The 21,949-nt window shown below is 45.5% G+C and overlaps 1 protein-coding gene and 1 long non-coding RNA gene across 4 annotated transcripts in view; one reads left to right on the top strand and one right to left on the bottom strand.

Annotated features, from left to right (window-relative positions):
- The window catches only part of BTC (betacellulin), a 43,621-nt gene extending 26,733 nt beyond the window's left edge, over window positions 1–16,888 (bottom strand). Inside the window, exons 1-3 of one of the 3 annotated variants that reach the window (XM_077846584.1) lie at window positions 16,775–16,860; window positions 890–1,116; window positions 524–635 (exon numbers count right to left, since the gene is read on the bottom strand). Coding sequence is in view for 1 of the 3 variants with exons in the window: in XM_077846586.1 (XP_077702712.1) it covers window positions 16,775–16,817 (43 nt within the window). In the remaining 2 variants the exon portion in view is untranslated. Of the gene's footprint in view, window positions 1–523; window positions 636–889; window positions 1,117–16,774 lie in introns of all 3 variants that reach the window. The other 2 variants (XM_077846585.1, XM_077846586.1) reach the window with 2 other exon arrangements.
- Window positions 16,889–18,346: 1,458 nt separating this feature from the next.
- Window positions 18,347–21,949, top strand: LOC144282682 (uncharacterized). The gene is made up of 3 exons (XR_013351183.1): window positions 18,347–19,510; window positions 20,153–20,204; window positions 21,757–21,949. It is a non-coding gene; the product is annotated as an uncharacterized LOC144282682 (long non-coding RNA).

Raw genomic sequence — 21,949 nt, 5'->3', positions numbered from 1 at the left:
AAGTATATTTTATATTTTTAAAAATAAATATAACATTATCAAAAATGGCCATTCATCTGTATTCTGATGAGTTAGGACTTCTTCTTTGATATTTTAACTTCTACTTATATCTACCAAATCCAATGACTTCTTATGATATTGTATCAATCTCATTTTAGGATTTGAACCACACTCTATGTCTCATTAAAAAATCCAACCCTAAATCAAAGGAGAATATTTTTTAAAGATTTTATTCATTTATTCATGAAAGACACAGAGAGAGAGGCAGAGGCAGAGGCAGAGGGAGAAGCAAGTTCCTGCAGTGAGCCCGATGCAGAACTTGATCCCAGGATGCTCAATCACTGAGCCACCCAGGCGTCCCTCAAAGGAGAATTTATTTATCTTTGAATATAAGCAGAAATTAGAAGAATATCTCATAGTCAAATCTCTAAAATTCTATTTATATTAGAAGGAAGCAGTATAGATTAATGGGAAAAGGGGAAGTTGGCAGTCAAATGGCACCAGATTTGAATCCTGGACATACCTGCTAGTCACTAGCTTTGTTATTATGATTAAGTCACTCAACATTGAACTTCAGGGTGCCCATCTGTAAACTGAGGTCATAGTAAGTTACATGGTAGGGATCCAGCTGTGTGCTTTAAAAAAGAGAAAAAATAAATTATGAATTACTAACGTTGGTAATGCCTGGCACAGGATAGGTACTCAACACAATAGCAGCTATAAAAGATCTGAAATTAAAAAAGAGTTCTAATTACTCTGGTAAATCAGAGATTATCATTCTCTTAGGTGGACATTCACAAATTTCAACATTTTTGCTGTGATTTGATCTGTGTGTAAAATATGGTTATGAAATAAAGTACAAAAGACAAATACATATACATATACATACCACATTCCTACAGTGTGCTTATAGGCATGTATTTAGTGAGGCAAAATGGTTTGTTGACCTTGCACATGCTGTTTCTCTCCAGTTTTTTTTAAAAGATATTTGAAGTGAAGGCGCCTCAGGTGATGAAGAGAAATATGGCATCTCGTATGGTTCCTTGTATTCTCAGGACAGTTCTTCCAGTGACTCAGTATACTCAGTATGTCTGACAGGGTTACTGATTCAGTTGGCTGGTTAAGCGATTCAGTGATACAAACACAGTAGATAAAGTCAGATCATGGATGTTGCTGTCTAACCACCAAGGGATTATAAATCATATCTCTCACTTTAGAAAAATAAGGTTTTTATAGTTTTAATCAACATTCAGAGTAAAAACTATAAGGATCTGGGGAATTTTTTTTCATTGTGTCTTCATTGTCAAAAAGAAAAACAGAATCCTGAGTATGCACACTATCCAAAGAACATTTTCTAAGTCTAAAAAGAGATTACATCTAACAACATGCAGTTGAAGGGATGCCTGGGTTGCTCAGTTGGTTAGGCATCTGGCTCTTGCTTTTGGCTCAGCTCAAGATCTCAGGGTCATGAGATCGAGCTCCATGTTAGCTCTGCACACAGCATGGAGTCTGCTTAAGATTCTGTTTCCCTCTCCAAAAAAAAAAAAAAAAAGAAGAAGAAAAGAAAAAACATACAGTTGAAAAAAATATTAGAGAATGGAATGATGTTTATCATTGTGGGTTTGTAGTGGACTGTGACAAAAACTAAAATTAGGGTGAAGTTGGACATTAGCATTCTCTTCCATCTATTTTTGTTAACTCCTTTTCCATCTTTTTTCATTGTTGTTTTGCCTTTGACATTCTCCCAAATAGAAGATAACTTTTAAATATAATTTCCTTTCCAAATGCATTTACTTTCAAAGCAGATGTGCAAGGAGAAAAATTGCTCACCTCAAATATTCTAAAATCAAGTGCTTCAACTTGGGTCTTCTAGGAAGCAGACCCTGAGATATATATGAAGGGATTATCACTTTATTTGGGAGGTACAAGTTCTGAGGTTATGAGAATAAGGAAAAAAGAAGAGACGAAGTGAAAAGGAAGGCAAAGCAATGCAAAGTATGTACCCATCATGCAGATGCATCTCCAAAGTGCACCACAGAGACACTAAACTTTACTCAGACAACATATTCACTCCTACATAAGCTATTTAAAGCATTTTAGAAACAAACAAACAAACAAAAAAACTGCATCTTGAAGTAGTTCATGGAAGAAAGAATGAAAGAGAAATATGTCTGCCCCAATCACTTTCATCACCTATTTCTTGGACAAAATTCCATGCAGTGGGTGCTAATAGCCTCAATCTCTGGCCCTTTGCTGAATGAGGGGTCAGAATTCATGCCGTGGACGTGGTGTTATCCAAGTCCAAAACAAGGGGCAACCTGGTATGGGTAGGGAGCTGAGAAGAGACAAAGGAAATAGCCAAAGGGCTCTTAAGACAGGCATATTGTTCGTGTCCCAACCCAATGAGCATTTGGGGCATCAAGACATCTTGTGGGCAGCCATATTCTAAGACAAGGAAGGAGTTTTCCAAAGTCTCTCAAATCATATCACCTGGGAAACTGTCTATACTATAAAACTTAAAGACAGGCTTCTAGATTTTTAGGGCTAGGAAGGGAAGTAGAGACTGGACAGAAAAAAGAAAAGAGGTCTTCACAAATAGTTTATGTTCATTCGAAATTAGGAAAGTAAAATATGAACTCTTTCCTCTTCTCATGTAAAATTTTATCCCAAACAGTAGAAACAGTACCTTGGTGTTTAAGAAAGGCTAAGGATGATGAATAACAGTTTTTTACCTCATAAAAGTACTTCACAATCTTATATTTTTAAGATAGGGAAGTAATTTAACCACCTGTCATACATAAACTAACTCATATATCTGAAAACTGTCAACACTACAATAATGCCTTTGCCAGTAAATCCACCTTTTTTCCCCCACTGTGACTGTTATTAAATCTGTGACAACAATGACTAAATTGATGGGAACCCCATAATAACCTAGAACTGGTTTCTTAGAAATCATCAGTTGTCAAAACTTGACTTTTTGATTCCCATTCCTTTAAGATAAGACCATTCTAGACAGCCAGACATTATAATACTTTAAATGAAAAGCTCTGGGCTCACTGAATTTCCATAATAGTTCATAGAGAGGAGGCGAAAGGAACCAAGAAAAAGAACAACTTGTTATCAGGGAGGATTATCCGATTGCAAAATGAGGAGAAAAATGTGGAGTTGGCCTCTGGATTTGGTGATAACACAGTCTCTGACCCATGAGCAAGCAGTCATCAAACTTTAATAATGGTAAGGAGAAGAACATAGAATTTTAGAGTAGATGCTTATCCAACGTGAAAAAGCCCCAGAATTTAGGCTCTTGAAATGAGCTAGGGAAAGCCAATCCAACTTAACATTAATCCATTATTATCTTTATCAACAAAACTATTTGCCAAGACCAGAAGTAGAAGGAAAGAAATATTAGGCAGTGTATTTTAAGTGTCGGGTATATAGAAAATGGATTCTATTGGAATCCCAAAAAGAGGCAATGTGTTGAGCTGCAAAAACCACAGGGAAAAGTTTCACAGAGTTTGGGAACTAAACTGGATCAAAGGCTCATAAAAATGAGCCCAGTGTGTTTGGAAGATACTGAGGAAAACTGTCCAGCTGGAGTGAAGAATTCTACAAAGAGTATTCAGAACAAGAGCCTTCTTGATGTGTGTGGTGTGACTGTGCAATAATTCAATTGATTTTCTTGGGTGACCTATGAAAATAAGACACATTGAGGCATGGTCACACCACATATTTCCAGTTGAAGCTCGGCAATGTCTGTTTACCACATCCTGAAAGACAGATTCCCGATAAAGAATCTGAGTAGTCTAGAAAACCACTTCAGAGGCATTTAACAGTGTTAACGCTGTTGGGTAGAAATCGGTAGGAGAGAACGGGGTGCGTTTCCTTTGTCATGGTAGAAGCAAGTGGGAAGTGTTGCCTATTATTCTTGGGTGGAGTTTCATCTCACATCTAAATCACACATTCAGTCATTCTTCTTACTCTCCATTTCAGGACAATTGTCATGTATCTAAAGTGATTAGAGAATTTTCTCATAGAAATTTTCTATCAAAGGATGGCAACATTAGAAATGTGTCTCCTAAAATAATCACATTTGAAACTTCTGTCAACATGATTTATCAATTATAGTTATGCCATGGTTCTTTGCATTCATAATATAATCCCCACTGATAACTTATTACTCTAATAAGTGGTAAAATATAAGGTTGAACCAGAGCCTGTGGCAGGGATTGGTACTAAATCCCACGATATCCTCTTACCCCATCGTGTGAGGAATATGTGATATTCCCATGACATCGCTGGTGATGTGAACCTTGATATCTCATTCATGAGCAGACAAGGTCACTGAATATAGTTTAGGGAGGGAAAACTAAATTTCCTTTTCAAAATCCTTCACCAGTGGTTCCTAAGGTCTCAAGTGTCCTGTCTCTTCCTTTCTTCCCAGGGAAGTCAGCTGACGGTGTCTTAATTTGAAACCCTGTCTTCCGAGCAACAAAGCACCCCCGAACTGCAGTAACATTATGCCGTGCTCGTGCTGAGACCCAAGAACCTTAGGGGGTCATTTGACACACCTCCTGTCTAACTCCAGAGTCACCTTACACAACTTCCAAAAGTGCCACCAGACCAAAAACATATCCAGGCAGGGGAAGCTCACCACGTCCCAAGCTGCTGATCCCATTTCTTTTTTTTTTTTTCTTTTAATTTTTATTTATTTATGATAGTCACACAGAGAGAGAGAGAGAGGCAGAGTCATAGGCAGAGGGAGAAGCAGGCTCCATGCACCGGGAGCCCGACGTGGGATTCGATCCCGGGTCTCCAGGATCGTGCCCTGGGCCAAAGGCAGGCGCTAAACCGCTGCGCCACCCAGGGATCCCCCCATTTCTTCCAAATCTCTACTTGAGAGAAAATTAAGGCGAGAGCTGCCCTCCTGGAATTTTAGTTCATTAATCCAAGTTGTGCCCTCTGAACTACACAGAGGAAACCTTTGCTGAGACAACTGGTCTGTGATTTGAAGTTGGCTCTCATAAACCCAAAATTTCTCTTTTCTACTCACTGCTTCAATGTCTATCTTTTCGGTCACATGTGTGTGTGTGTGTGTGTGTGTGTGTGTGTGTGTCTTCAGCTACCACCAATGTTTTGTCCCTGGCTTTTGAAGAGCACCAGTGATTTCCTCACTGCTCACCCACCAGTGGCCTCTTCCTGAGCCTCAGCCGCCTCCCTCCACAGTATTTGATACGGTTGCCCTTCCCAAATCTTCCATCTAAAATCCACCCCCATTCTCGGCTTCCTGACTGGTCCTCCCCTCTTCACTCAACTCTGACAGCTCTTTTCCCGACTCCCACGCCACTTGTATGGGCGCCACCAACACTCTACTCTCCGTCTTCTTCTTCTTTTTCTTTTTTAAATGTTTTTATTGTGGTAAAACACACATGGCACAAAATTTCCTATCTTAACCATCTTTAAATGCTCAGTTCAGTGCTATTAAGCACATTCACACTGTTGTACGACCGTCGTCACCATCCATCTCTAGAACGCTTTTCATCTTGCAAAACTGAAATGCTATACCCACTATACCGTGATTTCCCAGTCCCTCCTCTCCCAGCCCCCGGCAACCACCATTCTACTTTCTATCCTTATGATTTTGCCTTCGTATTCTTTTTCATAATTCCATTAATTGTCACAAAATATCCATGGTCTCAGCATTAAGATAAATATTTACTTAGAATTTATCACTAGGCACTGTGGTAGATTCTGAAATTACAATCAGCTAACTGATTACTTTCTATTTTCAGCCCTATTTTCTAACCAGGTGATTGTCCAAACTGGTTGGCCATTAGGATCTCCTGGAGAGCCTTTTTTGTACTAAACTGTTTATTTTGTAATAATTTTAGATTTATAGAACAGTCGCAAAATACAGAGCATTCCTGTACCCCTATCACCCACTTTTCTTTCCTCTAATGTCATCATCTTGCAGTACCATGGTGCAGTTTCCAAAACAAAGAACCAACATTGGCCCATTAATATTGACTAAATGCAAGAGTTCATTCTAACTCCACTAATTTTCTGTCAGTGTGTTTCTCTGGGTCAAGATTACTAGTCTCCCCTGGTCTGTGATGGGTTCTCAGGTCTTTCCGTGTTGGCTTTAGTTTTTTTTTTTTTTTTTTTTAATGATTTCATTGACAAATTTGATGTGTACTGTTCAGGTATTTTGTAGAACGTCCTTCAATTTGGGATTTTCTGATATTTTTATAATGATTAGACTAGGGTTATGGGTTTTAGGAGAAACACTATGGGAGAGAAGTGTTCTCCTCATGACACTACATGAGGGATGCATGATATCTACATGGCATCATTTGTGATGTTGACCTTGACCACTTAGTTGAGGTAGTGTGTGCCAGATTTTTGCACTGTAAAGTTACCATTTTCTTTTTCTTGTTCATACTCTATTCTTTTGAAAGAAGTCACCAAATCTAGCCTACACTCAAAAGGACCTCCTACATGGGGCAGTATCTACTTATAATTGCAATTACTCTGCAAGGAAATTTTTTTTCTCCTGGAAAAAAAGTCTTTAAAATTTTAGATTTGTGGAAACATCTCAATCAAATTTTAGTAGGTCTAGGGAGAGGCCTGATGATTTGTACTTTTTACATTTCTTGAACGAGTAATCAGTTTTGGGGTCCGCTGCTGTAATTCGAAGTCAATTTCCACATTTCCAAACGTTCATTAAGACATTTGAATGTCTCAAAAGTATTTTATATCCCCCATCCCAAAAAAAGGGGCAGCTTTCTTTCAATATGGCACCATAAATTTTTCTTCTCTCTCAGGTTAGCAGTCTTGGAGACAGCCCTAATTCCTCACTCCCTTTTCTTACCTACACATGGCCTGTCATTATATCCCATACATTCTTACTTAGAAGCATGTATTGAATTCATTCCTTTCTCTCCATTGCCTGGTCCAGGTTTTCTAGGCTATTTTCTAGCCTAGAGCACCAGCTTCCTCTTTACTTGCTCTTATTAGTCCCTCTCATCTGATCCATTCTGCGCATGAAAACTCAATCTTAAAACCACTGCATTCCCTGGGGTGCCTGAGTGGTTCATTCGATTCAATGTCCGACTCTAGATTTGGCTCTGGTCTTGATCTCAGGGTTGTGAGACTGTGAGATGGAGCCCCCTCCCCTGTCAGGCTCTCTGCTAGGTGTGGAGTCTGCTTGAGATTGTCTCTCCCTCTCCCTCTGCCTTTCAACCTTCCCACCCCCTGCTCTCTCAAAAACAAAACAAAACAACAAAACAAAACCCTAAAAAACCAAAATCCACTGTGTTCCATGTACTAATCTCCTACTGGAATTACTATAATAGCTAGTCATTATCCATTATTATTACACACTCAAGAAGGAGGTCCCCTGATATGACTTAGGGACAAAAATGACATCTTTAACGTTAGAGAATGGAGCTGTCATAGAAAAGGGGTGAGGGGAGTCAGTGAGAAGAACAAAGCTCATAAAATTTGTTCCCTTATGTTTTACTCTGTAGTCAGGAGTTAATTCTCTTGAATTGGTCCTCTTAGATTAGCCTCTTTCTCCAAATGCAATTACTACTCTAAGATGGGCCTGGAGTCACTGAGAGGGGCACTTGATGGGATGAGCACTGGGTGTTATGCTATATGTTGGCATATGGAACTCCAATAAAAAAATATATATACAAAAATATATTAAAAATGAAAAAAGAGATGGCACTGGAGCTACCTCGTGGTTATGAGCCGCCCTTAGCCTTGGAAAGCCTACCAGTACATGGTTATGAGCTATGAAGCAAACCACTCGAGTCAGCCTGTAATCTGTATTTAAGTAAGATGAGGCCAGCCCTTTACCAAGCTATGGGGCATGCAGTTCATCTTTTGCTGGTGGTGGCAGCCAATACCTAAATTTCATGAGCAAATCTCATTCTATCAGGTCATTCTACTCAGTAAAACTGGGCACAGCTACCATCTAAGTGAAGAACTGCCTAAAATAAGTCATTGTCTGCAAATTCAGAGATATTAAAGATGGAATATAGAGAGCCATTGAGAAACATGAGGGCTCTTTGTTTTTGATTATGGAAGCGTGTGCATACGTGTGTGTGTGTGTATGAAGTTTACAGCATGATCTTTGTGACTGATTATGAGAAGCTGCTGGTCTAGGAGGACTCCTGTGCTATGTGCACTCAGATTCATTTATTGAACAAATGTTTTTTGAACACTTACTATGTACAAGCACTGTTCTGGACCCTGGGAATATAGCTGCAAATAAATCAGACAAAAATCTCTGCCATCAAGGAACTTACATTGCAATGGAACTGTTTAAAGCACTCTCGAAAGCATGGTTATGATGGAGTAGATTTCTGATTTTTCCCTTTGCTTCTAGTGGTGAATATTACAGCAATTTCCTTTGATGAAAGCACAAACACCAACACTCCCACTGGCATAAGGAATGCAATAATTCTGCTTCTCCTTTTCAGTCAATACCTATGAAATAATTTTAAATTATCTGCATATTCACAAATGTGAGAATATTAATAATATACTGAACATGTAGTAGTCAATTATTCTGCTAAAATCTTTTCCTGAATTATCTCATTTTATCCTCAAAACAATTCTGTTTCAGATGTCCCCAGATGATAGACATTATTATCATTGATACCATTCTCTAGATGAGACAATGCAGCATAAGAAGATTAAATAACTTTCTTGGTGTTACAAGGTAATATTACAGAACAACTTTTATACATGGCTATCTACTCTTTATAATCTGAAAAAAACATTTTCTTATTTTGTCATAAGAAAACTCTCTAAAATAATTTATTTTTCCAGTTTTCTGATTTTTAGGAATAAATTTTGACAGTGTATCATCACTCATTTTTCCATTATGACAGTTTTATTTCTTTTTAATTAAGATAACTATTTGTTTAATTAAAAAAATGTGATAACTCCATTTTGATGAGATTGCCTAAAATATTAAAACTATCTCCTAAATATTTTATTTTTTTCTTTGCTAGTACAGGCTGACTTTTGTGTCTGGTCCAACCTTAAGATACTGGGTTTGGGTGTCAAAGCTAGGCAAGTGCTGTAAAGGTTTTTACTGCATAAAACTAGGATCAAAATTGGCAGATGAAGAAGAATCTATAGAGACATTTTTAGAAAGCAGATATGCATTTTGCTTTTGCAGGATTGTTTTTTGCATGTGTTCCTTTCTAACAAAAGCAGTCAAATAGAACTCTTTTGAGAATTTTTATCTGTTTCCTCTTTCATAACTAGTGGGAGCAGGAATTTGAGAAATAAAGGCAAGAGAAAGTTTTTCTATCAATTAGTAGACCCTGGTTACATTAAGGAAGTATCCAGAATCAAAATATCCATAATTTAAAAAAATGTTGATCATAATTAATGATTTCTTCTGCACTTTCCTGTTATCTATCATAATAGTTCATCTTTATCCAGAACTTACTATGTTCCAGGCACATTTTAAGTGCTTTATACAGTAATTAATTCAATCCATATAATAGCCTTGGTTCTACTACTACTGGCTTTTATAGATGAAAAAACTGAGGCCACAGGGGTTTAAAAGATTTGCCCAAGATCAAAGTGTTGGGAAGTCATAGCACCAGGGGGGTCATGCATAGACACAGCCTCACTCAGAGTCTACGCTCTTGACCACAACATCAGACTGCCTCAGGATATGCTCCTTTTAGCCATTCTCAGTCTGTGAGGTCCTGTGGGTCCTCTCAGGAGCATCATCCCCATGAACTGGTCACTATTGGCTAGGGTAGTCTGGGCCTAGGATATAGGTAGGCAGGTTTCGTGGCTGGGAAAAAGAAAAAGAACCAGGAATCCGGAGTTCAGCGCCGCCTTCAGCCCAGGGCCTGATCCTGGAGACTCGGGATCGAGTCCCATGTCGGGCTCCCTACATGGAGCCTGCTTCTCCCTCTGCCTGGGTCTCTGCCTCTCTCTCTCTGTATCTCTCATGAATAAATAAAATCTTTTAAAAAAAAAAGAAGAACCAGGAATCCAAGAACCTGAGGCATATCCAGAATCGGGGATGCCACAAAGATATGAGTAAACATCAGGGAAAGCAAAGCTGGTAGGAAACAAGTAGGATGAACTTCAATGCTCTTCAATGAGTCGGGAGACCCAGATCCCTCTTCAGTGCAGTGATATGTCATTGCATTGCACCTGAGTGTCCCATCTCCCCCTTCTACCTCATTCGGCAACAAATATTTGTCTACTATGATCTAGGCTCTATACCTCATCTTTATAGTTCATGTTCATAAAGCCAGAACCTCAGACAAGTTACTTAATGCCTTTGTGTTCCATATCCTCCCATATAAATGAGAATGAGAATGATGCGTAACTTGTGCATTAGATGGATAGTGTTATATGGATACAATGAGTTATTAGGTTCTTAGAAGAGTGCCTGGCATGCATACGACATAACTGCTCTCTTATTATTTGCGGTTTGAGGACCAAATGAGATGATATGAAAATGCTCTTTCAACTGTAGAGGTCCCCAAAATATAAAGGGTTATGTTGGGATTCCATAGCAAAGCTCAAGTAGGTATCTGCTTGTGTCATCAGCAACATCTTGCATCAGTCACCCTAGGAGATGGGACCAGTCAAGTGTCAGAAACTCAAAATGACATCTCAGTGGGGAAGTGGTCATGAAAAAGTCAAGTCTGGATCTCCTGAAAGTGTTTCATTCAGTTCCGATGACAATTTTTTGGCCTTCGTACTAGGCTTCCAGGAGTAGGGGGCAAAGGCAAGCTGACCACTCCTGCTCTGAAAGGCTTGGGCCAGGTGACTCACCCCAAGGGAGGGGGCATGGATCTGTGCATCATCACATGCTTCAGTCTAACCAGCAAGAAATCCAGACCATTGATGCCTATGAAATATTTATATATAACGTTAGATCACTTAGGGATTCCTCAACATTAGCAAGTCAGACTGCAGTGCCCCTGGGGGGCTCAGCGGTTGAGCATCTGCCTTTGGCTCAGGGCGTGACCCCAGGGTCCCGGGATCGAGTCCCCCATCAGGCTCTCTGCAGGGAGCCTGCATGCATCTCCCTCTACTTGTGTCTCTGCCTCTCTCTGTGTCTCTCATGAATAAATGAATAAAATCTTAAAAAAAAAAGTCACACTTTAGTCCGCCTCCACAGCAAATCTGTCTCCACATCTATAGGATCCGCTACAGGCTTTTATTCCATTCAATACTAAACAGAACCTATGAATATAGCAACTTGGTTACTCCCAGCTAAGGAAACGTGTGTTTCAAAAAGTTATAATCAAACAAGAGAGCAAATTACCTCACACCTCCTAGAATCCAAAGGGCGTTTTTAAACAACCCATTGGAGAATGCCCTGAATTCCATGCCCTTCCTGCCCCTCTTGAAACACTTATTTTAAAAGTCCTGATTTTGCCTGAGATCTGCCTTTGAAGCAAACACATGAGAGGCACGAAGCAGCTTGAATCCTCAGTAGGAACAGAAGAAACAGAAGTAAACATAGTACGTGCAAAACAGAAGTCTTCTTGTGAAAGGGTCTCTAGCATTGCTAGAAGCAAGTCCCAAGTAAAAAAGATGAGGAAATAAGTCTCTCTACTTCTCTGAATTGTGTGCATGTTTTGCCAACAAGAAATAGAACTGTTTTCTTTACCGAATCTATTTTTTTTAATGACTGGACATTATCACAAACCTGCATTCATCCAGTCAATTAACTAATAGGTTTTGAGGCCCTACTATGTGCCAGGCATGCTTTCTGCCTCCCCTTCTAAAAATAAATAAGGCTAAGTGAATAAATACACCCATGATTTTGCAAAGAGGGAAACGTTATATTCCTAACTCATCCTCTTCTACTACCAACTCAGGCACTTTTAAATAAAAAAGGCTGAACACAAACATCATTATACTTTGGTTGGACTTTTCGTCACTACTCTACTCTCTGGGGTACATACTACACATCTTTTTTTTTTTTCATACTACCTACACATCTTTAAAAAAATGTAAGGAATGGAATAAAAGTAGTTTGTGGCTATTTGAATTGATCTTGCTGATAATCAAAGTAGGTTATTGCCTAAGTTATCTGAGCTAAGATGAAATACCCCCTCTCTCTCCAACCATCTAAAAAAATACTCCTCTCATTTCTTTAAATTTTAGCAGAGATTCATTTGAATTACTCAACTTCCTTCTGTAAGGCACCAATATGCCCAGGACAGCGAGCTGTTACAGGCGTTACACAGCAAACCCACCTTAATTTAAGCTGGCTCTCTTCTTAAATTTTACTTTGGAACCCTCCCGACCCCGGCCCACTGGTCTACAGATTTTTTTGTGGAGCCGGGGGATTGTCGTGGCAACCTGGGAAGCATATCAGGATCACTGCTTGGGCCTAGCTGCCTGCGGCCTGGATTCTGGATTGCCTGAGCATCCTGGAAGCTGCTAACCCTAACGGAGAGCTGGCAAGCCTGGCCCATGATTCAGAGAGCTGATCCAAGGTACAGCTGGGAGCCTGGCCCTCCCCCTGTCCCCTTGACTGTCCTCCTAGTGACACTCGTGTCTATGTCCAGGCATGACCTGACTACAATAAAAGGGTGAGAAAAACCAAGATGGGGTTCTTGTGCTGGGCTCTGAAGACTTGAGGCGCACTAGGGTAAGGGGGTGAGCAGTGTCAGCAGAGATCCTGGGACAGACACGGCACTCTCTGTCCTCAGGGCCTTTGCCATCGGCACTGCCTCGGGCAGCCCAAAGCATCAGCAAGGACACCTTCAGTGGGAATAAGCAAAGCAGGCCTGCAGTGGTGGGGCCTTCCAGAATTATTTGGGAATTTCCACCCAACAACTGAGAATGGAGCAACAGCAAAAATCAATTTGTGACAGCTGTTTATGTGCAAAACCTGGGGTTTTGAGGAGGAAAAAACATTTGTGATGCTCTTCTAAGCCAGAAGTGTAGCCTAAGAGGCAAAGCCCAAAAATTTTCAGCATTTAGGGCTTCACTTATGTCATTTGTACAATGGGAATTTTACTTGCTGCCCCCTACCTTCTTTGTAACTTGGAAACTAGATATACAGCATGAGGACAGGCATATTCTCAAGCAGAACTTCCATCAACTCACAGATATCAATGTTTTCAATTTTAATGAGGAGGGGAACCTATTTTTAATCTTAAAATGATTCATTTTTTAAAAGGTAACTTTTTCTTACACCTTTTTCACTGGTTATGATTTCAGTTTTAGTTTTATACAGCAAGTGAATGAGAGGGAGAAATTAAACAATTTAAAAAGGAGATAATCTGATTTCTTTGAGATAAAAAAGATACTTTAAGCAAAGTTATTACCTCTTTTTAAAGATTTATTTACTTATTTTAGAATGAGAGAGAGTGTGTAGGCCCACTAGTGTGAGCTGGTGGAGAGGGAGAGGGAGAGAGAGTCTTCAATCAAGAGTTGGATGCCTAGCCCTCTGAGCCAGCAAGTGCCCCAAAGTTATTGCCTCTTTACCTGTTTCTCAAAGAAATAAGCATCCGTGGTTCTCCGTTATTATAAAGTTTGTATGAAATAAAGATCCCATTACAAAGTAAATCAAAGCTCTATAGTGTTGGATAAAAATCTCTCTTAAACTTCCCAATGGAAACGTTAGTTAAAGATGAGTACAGGGGCATCCGGGTGGCTCAGTCGTGAAGCGTCGGGCCTTCGGCTCAGGGCATCCCGGGGCCCCAGGGTGGAGCCCTGTGGGGATCCCCTGCTCAGTGGGGAGCCTGCTTCTCCCTCTCCCTCCATCACCTCCCCTGCTTGTGCTCTCTTACTGTCTCACTGTCAAATAAATAAAATCTTTATAAAAAAAAGATGAATACAATGTCAAGTTGCTAAGGACCTTTGGCTCATCTAAAGCAACTCCTTCATTTTACAAATGAGAAAAACAATGTCCAAAAAGTTGGCATTTATAGACGTCTCAGAGCCCCAGAATGGCAGAGCCGGAACTAGGTCTCATGAGTGCTCCATGCCCGTTCCCAGGGCACTTCTCCACCCGCCCCTCCTCCCTGGTCACACTCACACCCACGTGCATTACACAGTGCATTGCTCACCTTTTCTTCAAAAAGTAAATAACATTGAACGTATGATTTAAATTAGGAATGAGACTGAAAAGTCAAGCATATGTGAGAAAAATAGAACCACTTCACAGGAGCATTGATGCCAACAAATCACATCTTTTGGGATTTTGCAAGCCCTGGAATTTTAGGTGACCTGGAGACGGAATTCAGTTCCCTAAGCCAAACATTCAACAGGGCAGTTCCATCACCGATTACCTTGAGTGTAAGAAGGCACTGGATTAGAGTTTGTTTTCTTTTCGTTTCTGCCTTGTGACAAGTTTTGAGGCAACAATAAAGCGTTCTGTGATAGGGAAGGGGGAAGAATGTCTATCAACCTGGAATAATCACTTCTATCATGACATTTGTGCTGGCACAGAGCCCTAATCTAGGCCTTAACTAGTTTGTCTGGACTATACCTGAGACACTCAGGTGCTCTGGCCCCCAGCTCCCTCCCCTCACCCCACACTGCCCCCTCAGTCATTGGCCTCTCCTGCTTATTCCAAATCCTACCCAAGAATCTAGTCACCCATTGGGTTCTTTTCCCAGCTTGTCCTGCTGCTCCATCCTTCACTGGCGAGCTACTGTTCTCTGGTTTTATGAAAGTCTCTCTTACAGTTTCATATTGATTAGTCTTGCATTCCCAAATTCAGAACAACATCTTTAAAAAAACTTTCTCTTTTATTTGAGAGTGTGTGCATGCACAAGCGGGGGGGGGGGGGGGGGGGGGGGGGGGGGGGGGAGGATGGGGAGGAGCAGAGGCAGAGGGAGAAGCAGACTCCCCACTGAGCAGGGAGCTTGATGTGAGGCTGCATCCCAGACCCCTCAGATAAAGACCTGAGCCAGAGGGAGCCACCCAGGTGCCCCTCAGCATAACACCTCTAGGCAGGACTCATGGCTTAGGAGTCTCCTGAGCCCTATTCCCACCCCTATCCCTACATCCTCTAACATCTTGATGACTGTCCAGATTTTCAGTCAATACTTTGTTGGACAGTCCAGACAGAGTGAGGAAGAGAACACCTGCTGCATCCAAGCAACGCTGCCCAGAGCATCAGCAGTGGTCCTGGGCCCAGCTCTGTCTGCCCCTTGCCCTTCTGCAGACTCCACGGGATGCCCCTACTACAGTGTCACGGACTTCTTTCTCTGCTGGGTTTCTTTCTTTTCTTTTCTTTCTTTCTCTCTTTTCTTCTTTCTTTCTTTCTTTCTTTCTTTCTTTCTTTCTCTCTCTCTCTCTCTCTTTCTTTCTTTCTTTCTTTCTTTCTTCTCTTTCTTTCCTTTTCTTTTTCTTTCTTTTTCATTTATTCATGAGAGATACAGAGAGAGAGAGGCAGAGACCCAGGCAGAGGGAGAAGCAGGCTCCATTCAGGGAGCCCAACATGGGGCTGGATCCTGGGTCTCCAGGGCGGAAGGCGGAAGGCAGGCGCCCAACCCCTGAGGCACCCAGGGATCCCTGTGGGGTTTCTTAAATCCGTCTGTTCTCCCTAACCACGGCCCGAAGTCAGATCCACTTCCAACCAAGGTCGTCATACATGTTTAGCCACCTCTCTTCCTCCCAGGACCATGGCCAAATGAAAGTGTCTGTGTAGACCCCACCTGTCTCCCCACCACATGAGAAACCCGGCCTCCCCCAGGCTTGCAGGTAGAGGGGAGGTGGCGGAGACAGGTAAGCCATAAGCTGCAGCGACTCCCCTCCTCCCACACTCATGCCTCCAGCCCAGGTGTCCCCGCCGCTCAGTTCAGCCAGGACCCCACATCCCGCTGCTCCCTCCCCCTGCCTCCCGCGACGGGGCGGGATGCCGAGGCCTGTCCTGCTGCGAGGCTGGCCCAGGTGCGCCCTCCCGGTCCCCTCGCACATGCAGCTGCGGGAGCCTCCCCAGCACCTGAGTCCCAGCTCCGGGCAGGTGAGGAGGGCCTCTGGCCGACCGGCCCCCTAACCTCGGGCCCCAGCAGTGTCCCCCCGCCCCCCAGTGCTCCTGAGCCCAACCGCCCAAATTGAATTTTTCTCAATGAAGAAAAGTTTTCCGTGCCCCGTTTTGCCTTAAAATAGGAAATGATATATTCCTAGTAAACGCGTCTGCGTTGCGCAGCTGCTGCCCGGGCCAAGCCCGCCTCCGCTCCGCGCTCAGTCCCTGCCCCGGGCTGTCGCGCAGCCCCGACCCGCCCCGACCCGCCGCGGCCTCGGTGCTCCCGGCCCCCCCCCCCCTCGCAGGTGCCCTCCCCCGGCCCCGCACCCGGCGCTCCAGGGCAGGGGGGCGCCCCCTCCGAGCAGTCCCCCCCGGGGCCCGCCCTCTTCCGGGGACTCCGCCGCGCCCCTCCCAGGCCGGGCACCTGCGCCAGCGCCGGGCCTCGGGACCCCTTCCGCCGGCGTCGGGCAGCCGCGCAGGTGCGGTCCTGGCAGGTGCGGCCCCGCAGGTGCGGTCCTGGCATCGCGGCAGCCCCGCCAGGTGCGGCCTCGCAAGTACAGCCCCGGCAGGTGCGGCCCCGCAGGTGCGGTCGGTGCGACCCCGGCAGGTGCGGCCCCGCAGGGGCGGTCGTGGCAGGGGCGGTCGTGGCAGGGGCGGTCCTGGCATCGCGCAGCCCCCGCAGGTGCGGCCAGGTCGCCAGACGCAGAGCCCGCCCCCCGCGCCCCCGCCCCGGGCCCCGCGCCCCGCGCCCCCGCGCCCCGCGCCCCCGCCGCCACTTACCGAGGCCGAGGGCCAGGAGCAGGCGCGGGGCGGCCCGGTCCATCGGCCCCACGAGCCCCGCCCCCCGCGCCGTCGCGGCCCCGCGGATCCCGAGCCCCTTCCCGCCGGGCTGGGCGGCGACTGCGGCGGGGACCGAGCCGGTTTAAGGCCGCCCGCTCCGCACACGCCCCGCGGGAGGCGCCGACGCCGCCGGCAGCCCCCACGCGCCTCCCCCCCGGCGGCCGCTCCCCTGCCCCGGCCGGGTCCCGCCTGCCTCCCTGCGCCGGGGACGGAGTGGGCGGGGGGGAGGGAGGAGGTAGGGGAGTGGGGGAGTGGTAAGGGGGGCGGGGGGTGGGGGGAGGTAGGAGAGTGGGGGGGAGGAGGTACGGGAGTGGGGGGGAGGTAAGGGGGCGGGGGGTGGGGGGAGGTAGGGGAGTGGGGGGGCGGGGAGAGGGGAGGGGGGCGGGGGGGAGGAGGTAGGGGAGTGGGGGAGTGGTAAGGGGGGCGGGGGGTGGGGGGAGGTAGGAGAGTGGGGGGGAGGAGGTACGGGAGTGGGGGGGAGGTAAGGGGGCGGGGGGTGGGGGGAGGTAGGGGAGTGGGGGGGCGGGGAGAGGGGAGGGGGGCGGGGGGGAGGAGGTAGGGGAGTGGGGGAGTGGTAAGGGGGGCGGGGGGTGGGGGGAGGTAGGAGAGTGGGGGGGAGGAGGTACGGGAGTGGGGGGGAGGTAAGGGGGCGGGGGGTGGGGGGAGGTAGGGGAGTGGGGGGGCGGGGAGAGGGGAGGGGGGCGGGGGGGAGGAGGTAGGGGAGTGGGGGAGTGGTAAGGGGGGCGGGGGGTGGGGGGAGGTAGGAGAGTGGGGGGGAGGAGGTACGGGAGTGGGGGGGAGGTAAGGGGGCGGGGGGTGGGGGGAGGTAGGGGAGTGGGGGGGCGGGGAGAGGGGAGGGGGGCGGGGGGGAGGAGGTAGGGGAGTGGGGGAGTGGTAAGGGGGGCGGGGGGTGGGGGGAGGTAGGAGAGTGGGGGGGAGGAGGTACGGGAGTGGGGGGAGGTAAGGGGGCGGGGGGTGGGGGGGAGGTCGGGGAGTGGGGGGCGGAGGGGGGTAGGGGGCGGCGGGTGGGGGGAGGTAGGGGAGTGGGAGGGGCCGGGGGGAGGTGGGGGGAGGTAGGGGTGGGGCGAGGGGTGGGAGGAGGTACGGGAGTGGGGGGGCGGGGGTGGACGCGGAATGGGGTGGGGGCAGGCAGGGGGCGGGGGGTGGGGGGCGGGCAGGGGTGCAGCCGGTCCACGCGGCCCCTCCCCCCCGCGGACCTCCGGGCTGCACCTCGGGAAGCCTCTCTCAGCTCGTGTGCCGAGCTCCGGGGTGGGGTTCGCTCCCGCGAGGCGCCCTGGACGCCCCCGCCCTCGCGCCGCCCCGCGCCTTCAGCCCTCGTGGCCTCTTTCACCCTAGAGACCCGCTCCCTGCGCCGCGCCTGTGGAGGGGGACGCCGGGGCTGGCGGCTTCCCGCGCCCGCACTCGGTCCCGCACCCGCACCCGCCCCTGCTCCGGTCCGCCCCAGCGTCCCCGCGCACCGAGGCGCCCGCTCGGCCTCCAGGGGCCCGAGGTCAGGCTCCCTCCGGGCCGGCGCCCTCCCGTGGCGCCCGGAACCCAGGAAACACTCCCCAGCCCGCGGGCCGCACTCCGGACGTCTGCGCCTGCTTCCTCCCCGTTGTTTAACTTAAACCAGTTGCTATGAGCCCTTCTCCACATGGGACATTTCATTTCAAAACCAATTCATACTACTTCAGTGCCCCAGGTAACTGACGTATGCGGGGGAATAAAAGTCAACCGTTAATGCTCAGAATCCCCTGCTTGCCCCGTATGAGAGGCCGTAAAGCACTGATAGGGCCGGCGTGGGTTTAGAGAAATCCAAGGCTGTGGGATAGAAGGTTACTGCACCCCAAGTGAAAAGGGCAGGTGCACAGAGGACAAGGGACTCGGCCCTCGTCATCTGCCTCCCCCTTCCTTCCCTTTTCTTTTCTGATATTCCCTCTTCCCTCCAGGCCTCCGTTAAAGCATCTTTGGCTCTGAGATCTAGAAGCCGTCCTGCTATCCCCAGCAGAACACCGCTATTTTCTTTTCTTTTTCCATAGATAAAAAATAAAGCACATCTAAGCCAAAAAAAAAAAAAAAAAGGCTGATTGTTCAATATTATAAAATGCCCAGACTTGATGTAAGTATTCATCATTCATGCCATTCAAATGGTAAATTAACTTTTTCAGGCCACTAGAGTATGAAACAGTGTGATTTAACATAGAGATAAATTAATGGCCGGCCCCGAGGGCTTTATTTAATGCCAGAAATAAAATGAGTGCTCTGGGGAATGGGACTTCCAGATTTCCTGGCACTGGAGGCCCGGTCTCTCCAAGGTCAAGCCACTGTGCTTTTCCTTCCTTTCTCCTTCCTTCTTTTCTACCTACTCCCTTCCTTTTTTTCTTTCTTCTTCCTCCTCCTCTTCCCCTTCTTTCTCTCTCTCCTCAATTCCTTCACTCATGGAGGAAGGGGACTCTGGGATCCAGCCACACAACTCTGCAAGAGTCTGAGCTTTCTGTGGCCTCCTTCGGGTCACTGGGGTGTGTCTCAGTGCTTCAGATTTTAAGCTGAGCTGCTACTAAGAAAAGCCTGGGTCGAAACCGCCAGAGTCACAAGGTAGGACTCGTGTCCCCAGGAGTCCCAGCCAAGGGATCCCTCGGCAGTGTCTTGCCCGTGCCAGTGCCGGGCAGGTGGCAGGTGAGACCAGCCCTCCAGGTCGGTATGAGGCTGGGGCGGGTTCCTCGGGAGGGCCTTCCCGCCCGCAGAGCGGCCTCAGCTGGAACACTCCTCCCCGCCTCGGACAGGACAACAGAAGCTTGTGGTTGCTTGTGGGACACAAACACACACGGGTGGTGGTAGAAAGGAAAATTTCAGAATGTGTCCTTTCGAGGTCAGCCTGTATTCTCCAGATTGTCGCTTTGGGGCACTCGGTATAAGGAAGGCTCCCTAGTGGTCATTAACTTTATTTAATTCAGCAAGAGTGAGTGAATAAAAACAAGTATGAGTGCTGAAAAATTAAAAAAATAATATTTTGTAGTAATGATAAACATTTTGCATTGTAGATTATTAAAAGTTAGTAGCACAATTTATGTCAAGAACTTTCAAATATTCCACTTGAAATCACTGACTAGTCTCTAAGGAAAACCAGCGAAAAATCACTAAGCAAAAGCTGTATTCAAGTGATTTTGTTTAATCTAGTTTTTCTGGAAGAGGGGATTATTTTTTTTTCCTTATCTCACTGTACTTTCTTTTTTCAGACTTTCAGGGATCCTTTTTTAAAAATCAAGTTAGTTATTTTAATTCCAGCAAAGGCAGCACACACTGTTGTGTTGGTTTCAGGTGTGCAGTGTGGCGATGCGATGCGTGCGGGCGTTACTCTGCGCTCATCGCGGTAAGTACCTATTACACCTATTATCTATTTCATCCATCCCCCTACGCACCTGTCCTAAGGATCCTTCTTTTTATATGTATACCTCACTCTGTTTGACTTGCCGTATTTTTAAAATAGTAGCTTGATACAAATTTAATGAATCTAAGATATAATTTTCTCTATGATATTATACATATTGGTTTTAGCTCATCATAGTGATCTTTATCTTTACTCATATTAATATATACACCAAAAAGACAACTTCTGGTCTTTTTAAAAAAAATCTGGGCTTTTTGTGCTGGCCCTAGTATAGACTAAGTAGGCAAACACCTCGTTGGCATAATTTTAATACCAAAATATGCTACAATATAGCAAGGCCTTAGATATCCCAACCTAATAAGCCTGCCATAGTGGCTCCATCCCCTCCTACGTGGTCCCTGAGTACGACACTCCTCTGGATAGGATAACAGAAGTGACATATATAACCAACCATACAAGTGATTTTGGAGTCTGTTCCTTCGGTTCAAATTGGAGCTGCGTCACTGAATCCCACAAATCACTCACCTTTCTGAGCCCAGTGTCCTCCTCTCTAAAATCTGATGATTTAGATGATTTAGATCTGATGATTTGCAGTTTTTATGAGCCCCAATAATAAATACCTCTAAGGCAAAAATCTTGCATATTAGATGTTATTCAGTGAATTACAGTTATCATATTACTATTAAAACCTATTTATAGGTACAGAGAAAGTGGGAGCTGGCTTCGTTCACTAGCCCTTTCTTACTAATAGTTGTGGGGGGATGGAAAGAGCACCCAGCAAAGCCCCAATGGGAAAGACATGCTGAGCCTAAAATTCTGTGGATTTGGGCCCCATCTGCCTCTTCACCCTCCTTTAGACCCTTCTGACCTTCTCCGCCCTCCTTTTTTATCCCTCACCTCTCTTTCAACTCTCTTTTAAAGGACCAGGATGACACATAACTCAAGGTGTGATAATTTATTAAGTATTATGCTTTGAAGGTCTAAATAAACGAGCTATCTAGTTTTCCGAAGTCCAAAGAAATAAATTAATCTTTTAAGTCAAAGAAATTAATATTCAATGAGCTTATAATAAAGTAAGTAGAATATAAATCCTCCAGGCTCTAGATGCTCGTGCCCTCTCCTCCTTCAACTTTTTAGGAAGTAAAAAGGAGTAGGATGTGAGCAGCAAAACAGGGAAGGAGAGAAGACTTAAGTTTGAAATAATTCTTTAAAAAGATCTTTCATGGAAGCAGAATGGTATTTTCAAGAGGTGGATTAGTAAGAAAGTGATATCTATCCTTGTATCATGAACATTTCTCACCCTTCATTTTACGGTAGAAACATTAGTATATTGGTTCTAATCTCAGTATAATTTAGTGGCCTTTATGAGTCCCACAAACAATTCAGTTATGTCCTAACTTCATAATACTTGGAGTTCAAGGTTTTTGTTTTTTTTTTTCTTTTTCAGAGATAACCATGTGTGTTCATTTAATGATAGCTTTAAATACCTTTTATGTTTCTCATAGTGTAATTTTTTTCTAAAATATTTCTTTAGGGACGCCTGGGTGGCTCAGCGGTTGAGCATCTGCCTTCAGCCCAGGGTGTCTCCCAGGGTCCTGAGATCGAGTCTCACGTCGGGCTCCCCACAGGGAGCCTACTTTTCCTTCTGCCTGGGTCTCTGCTTCTCTTTCTGTGTCTCTCATGAATAAATAAATAAAATCTTAAAAAAATAAAAATAAAAAGTTTCT

The sequence above is a fragment of the Canis aureus genome, chromosome 13 (genome assembly GCF_053574225.1).
Source record: "Canis aureus isolate CA01 chromosome 13, VMU_Caureus_v.1.0, whole genome shotgun sequence".
NCBI lineage: Eukaryota > Metazoa > Chordata > Mammalia > Carnivora > Canidae > Canis > Canis aureus.
Note: the sequence above shows the minus strand (reverse complement) of the source record. Positions and strands in the feature narration are given on the sequence as shown.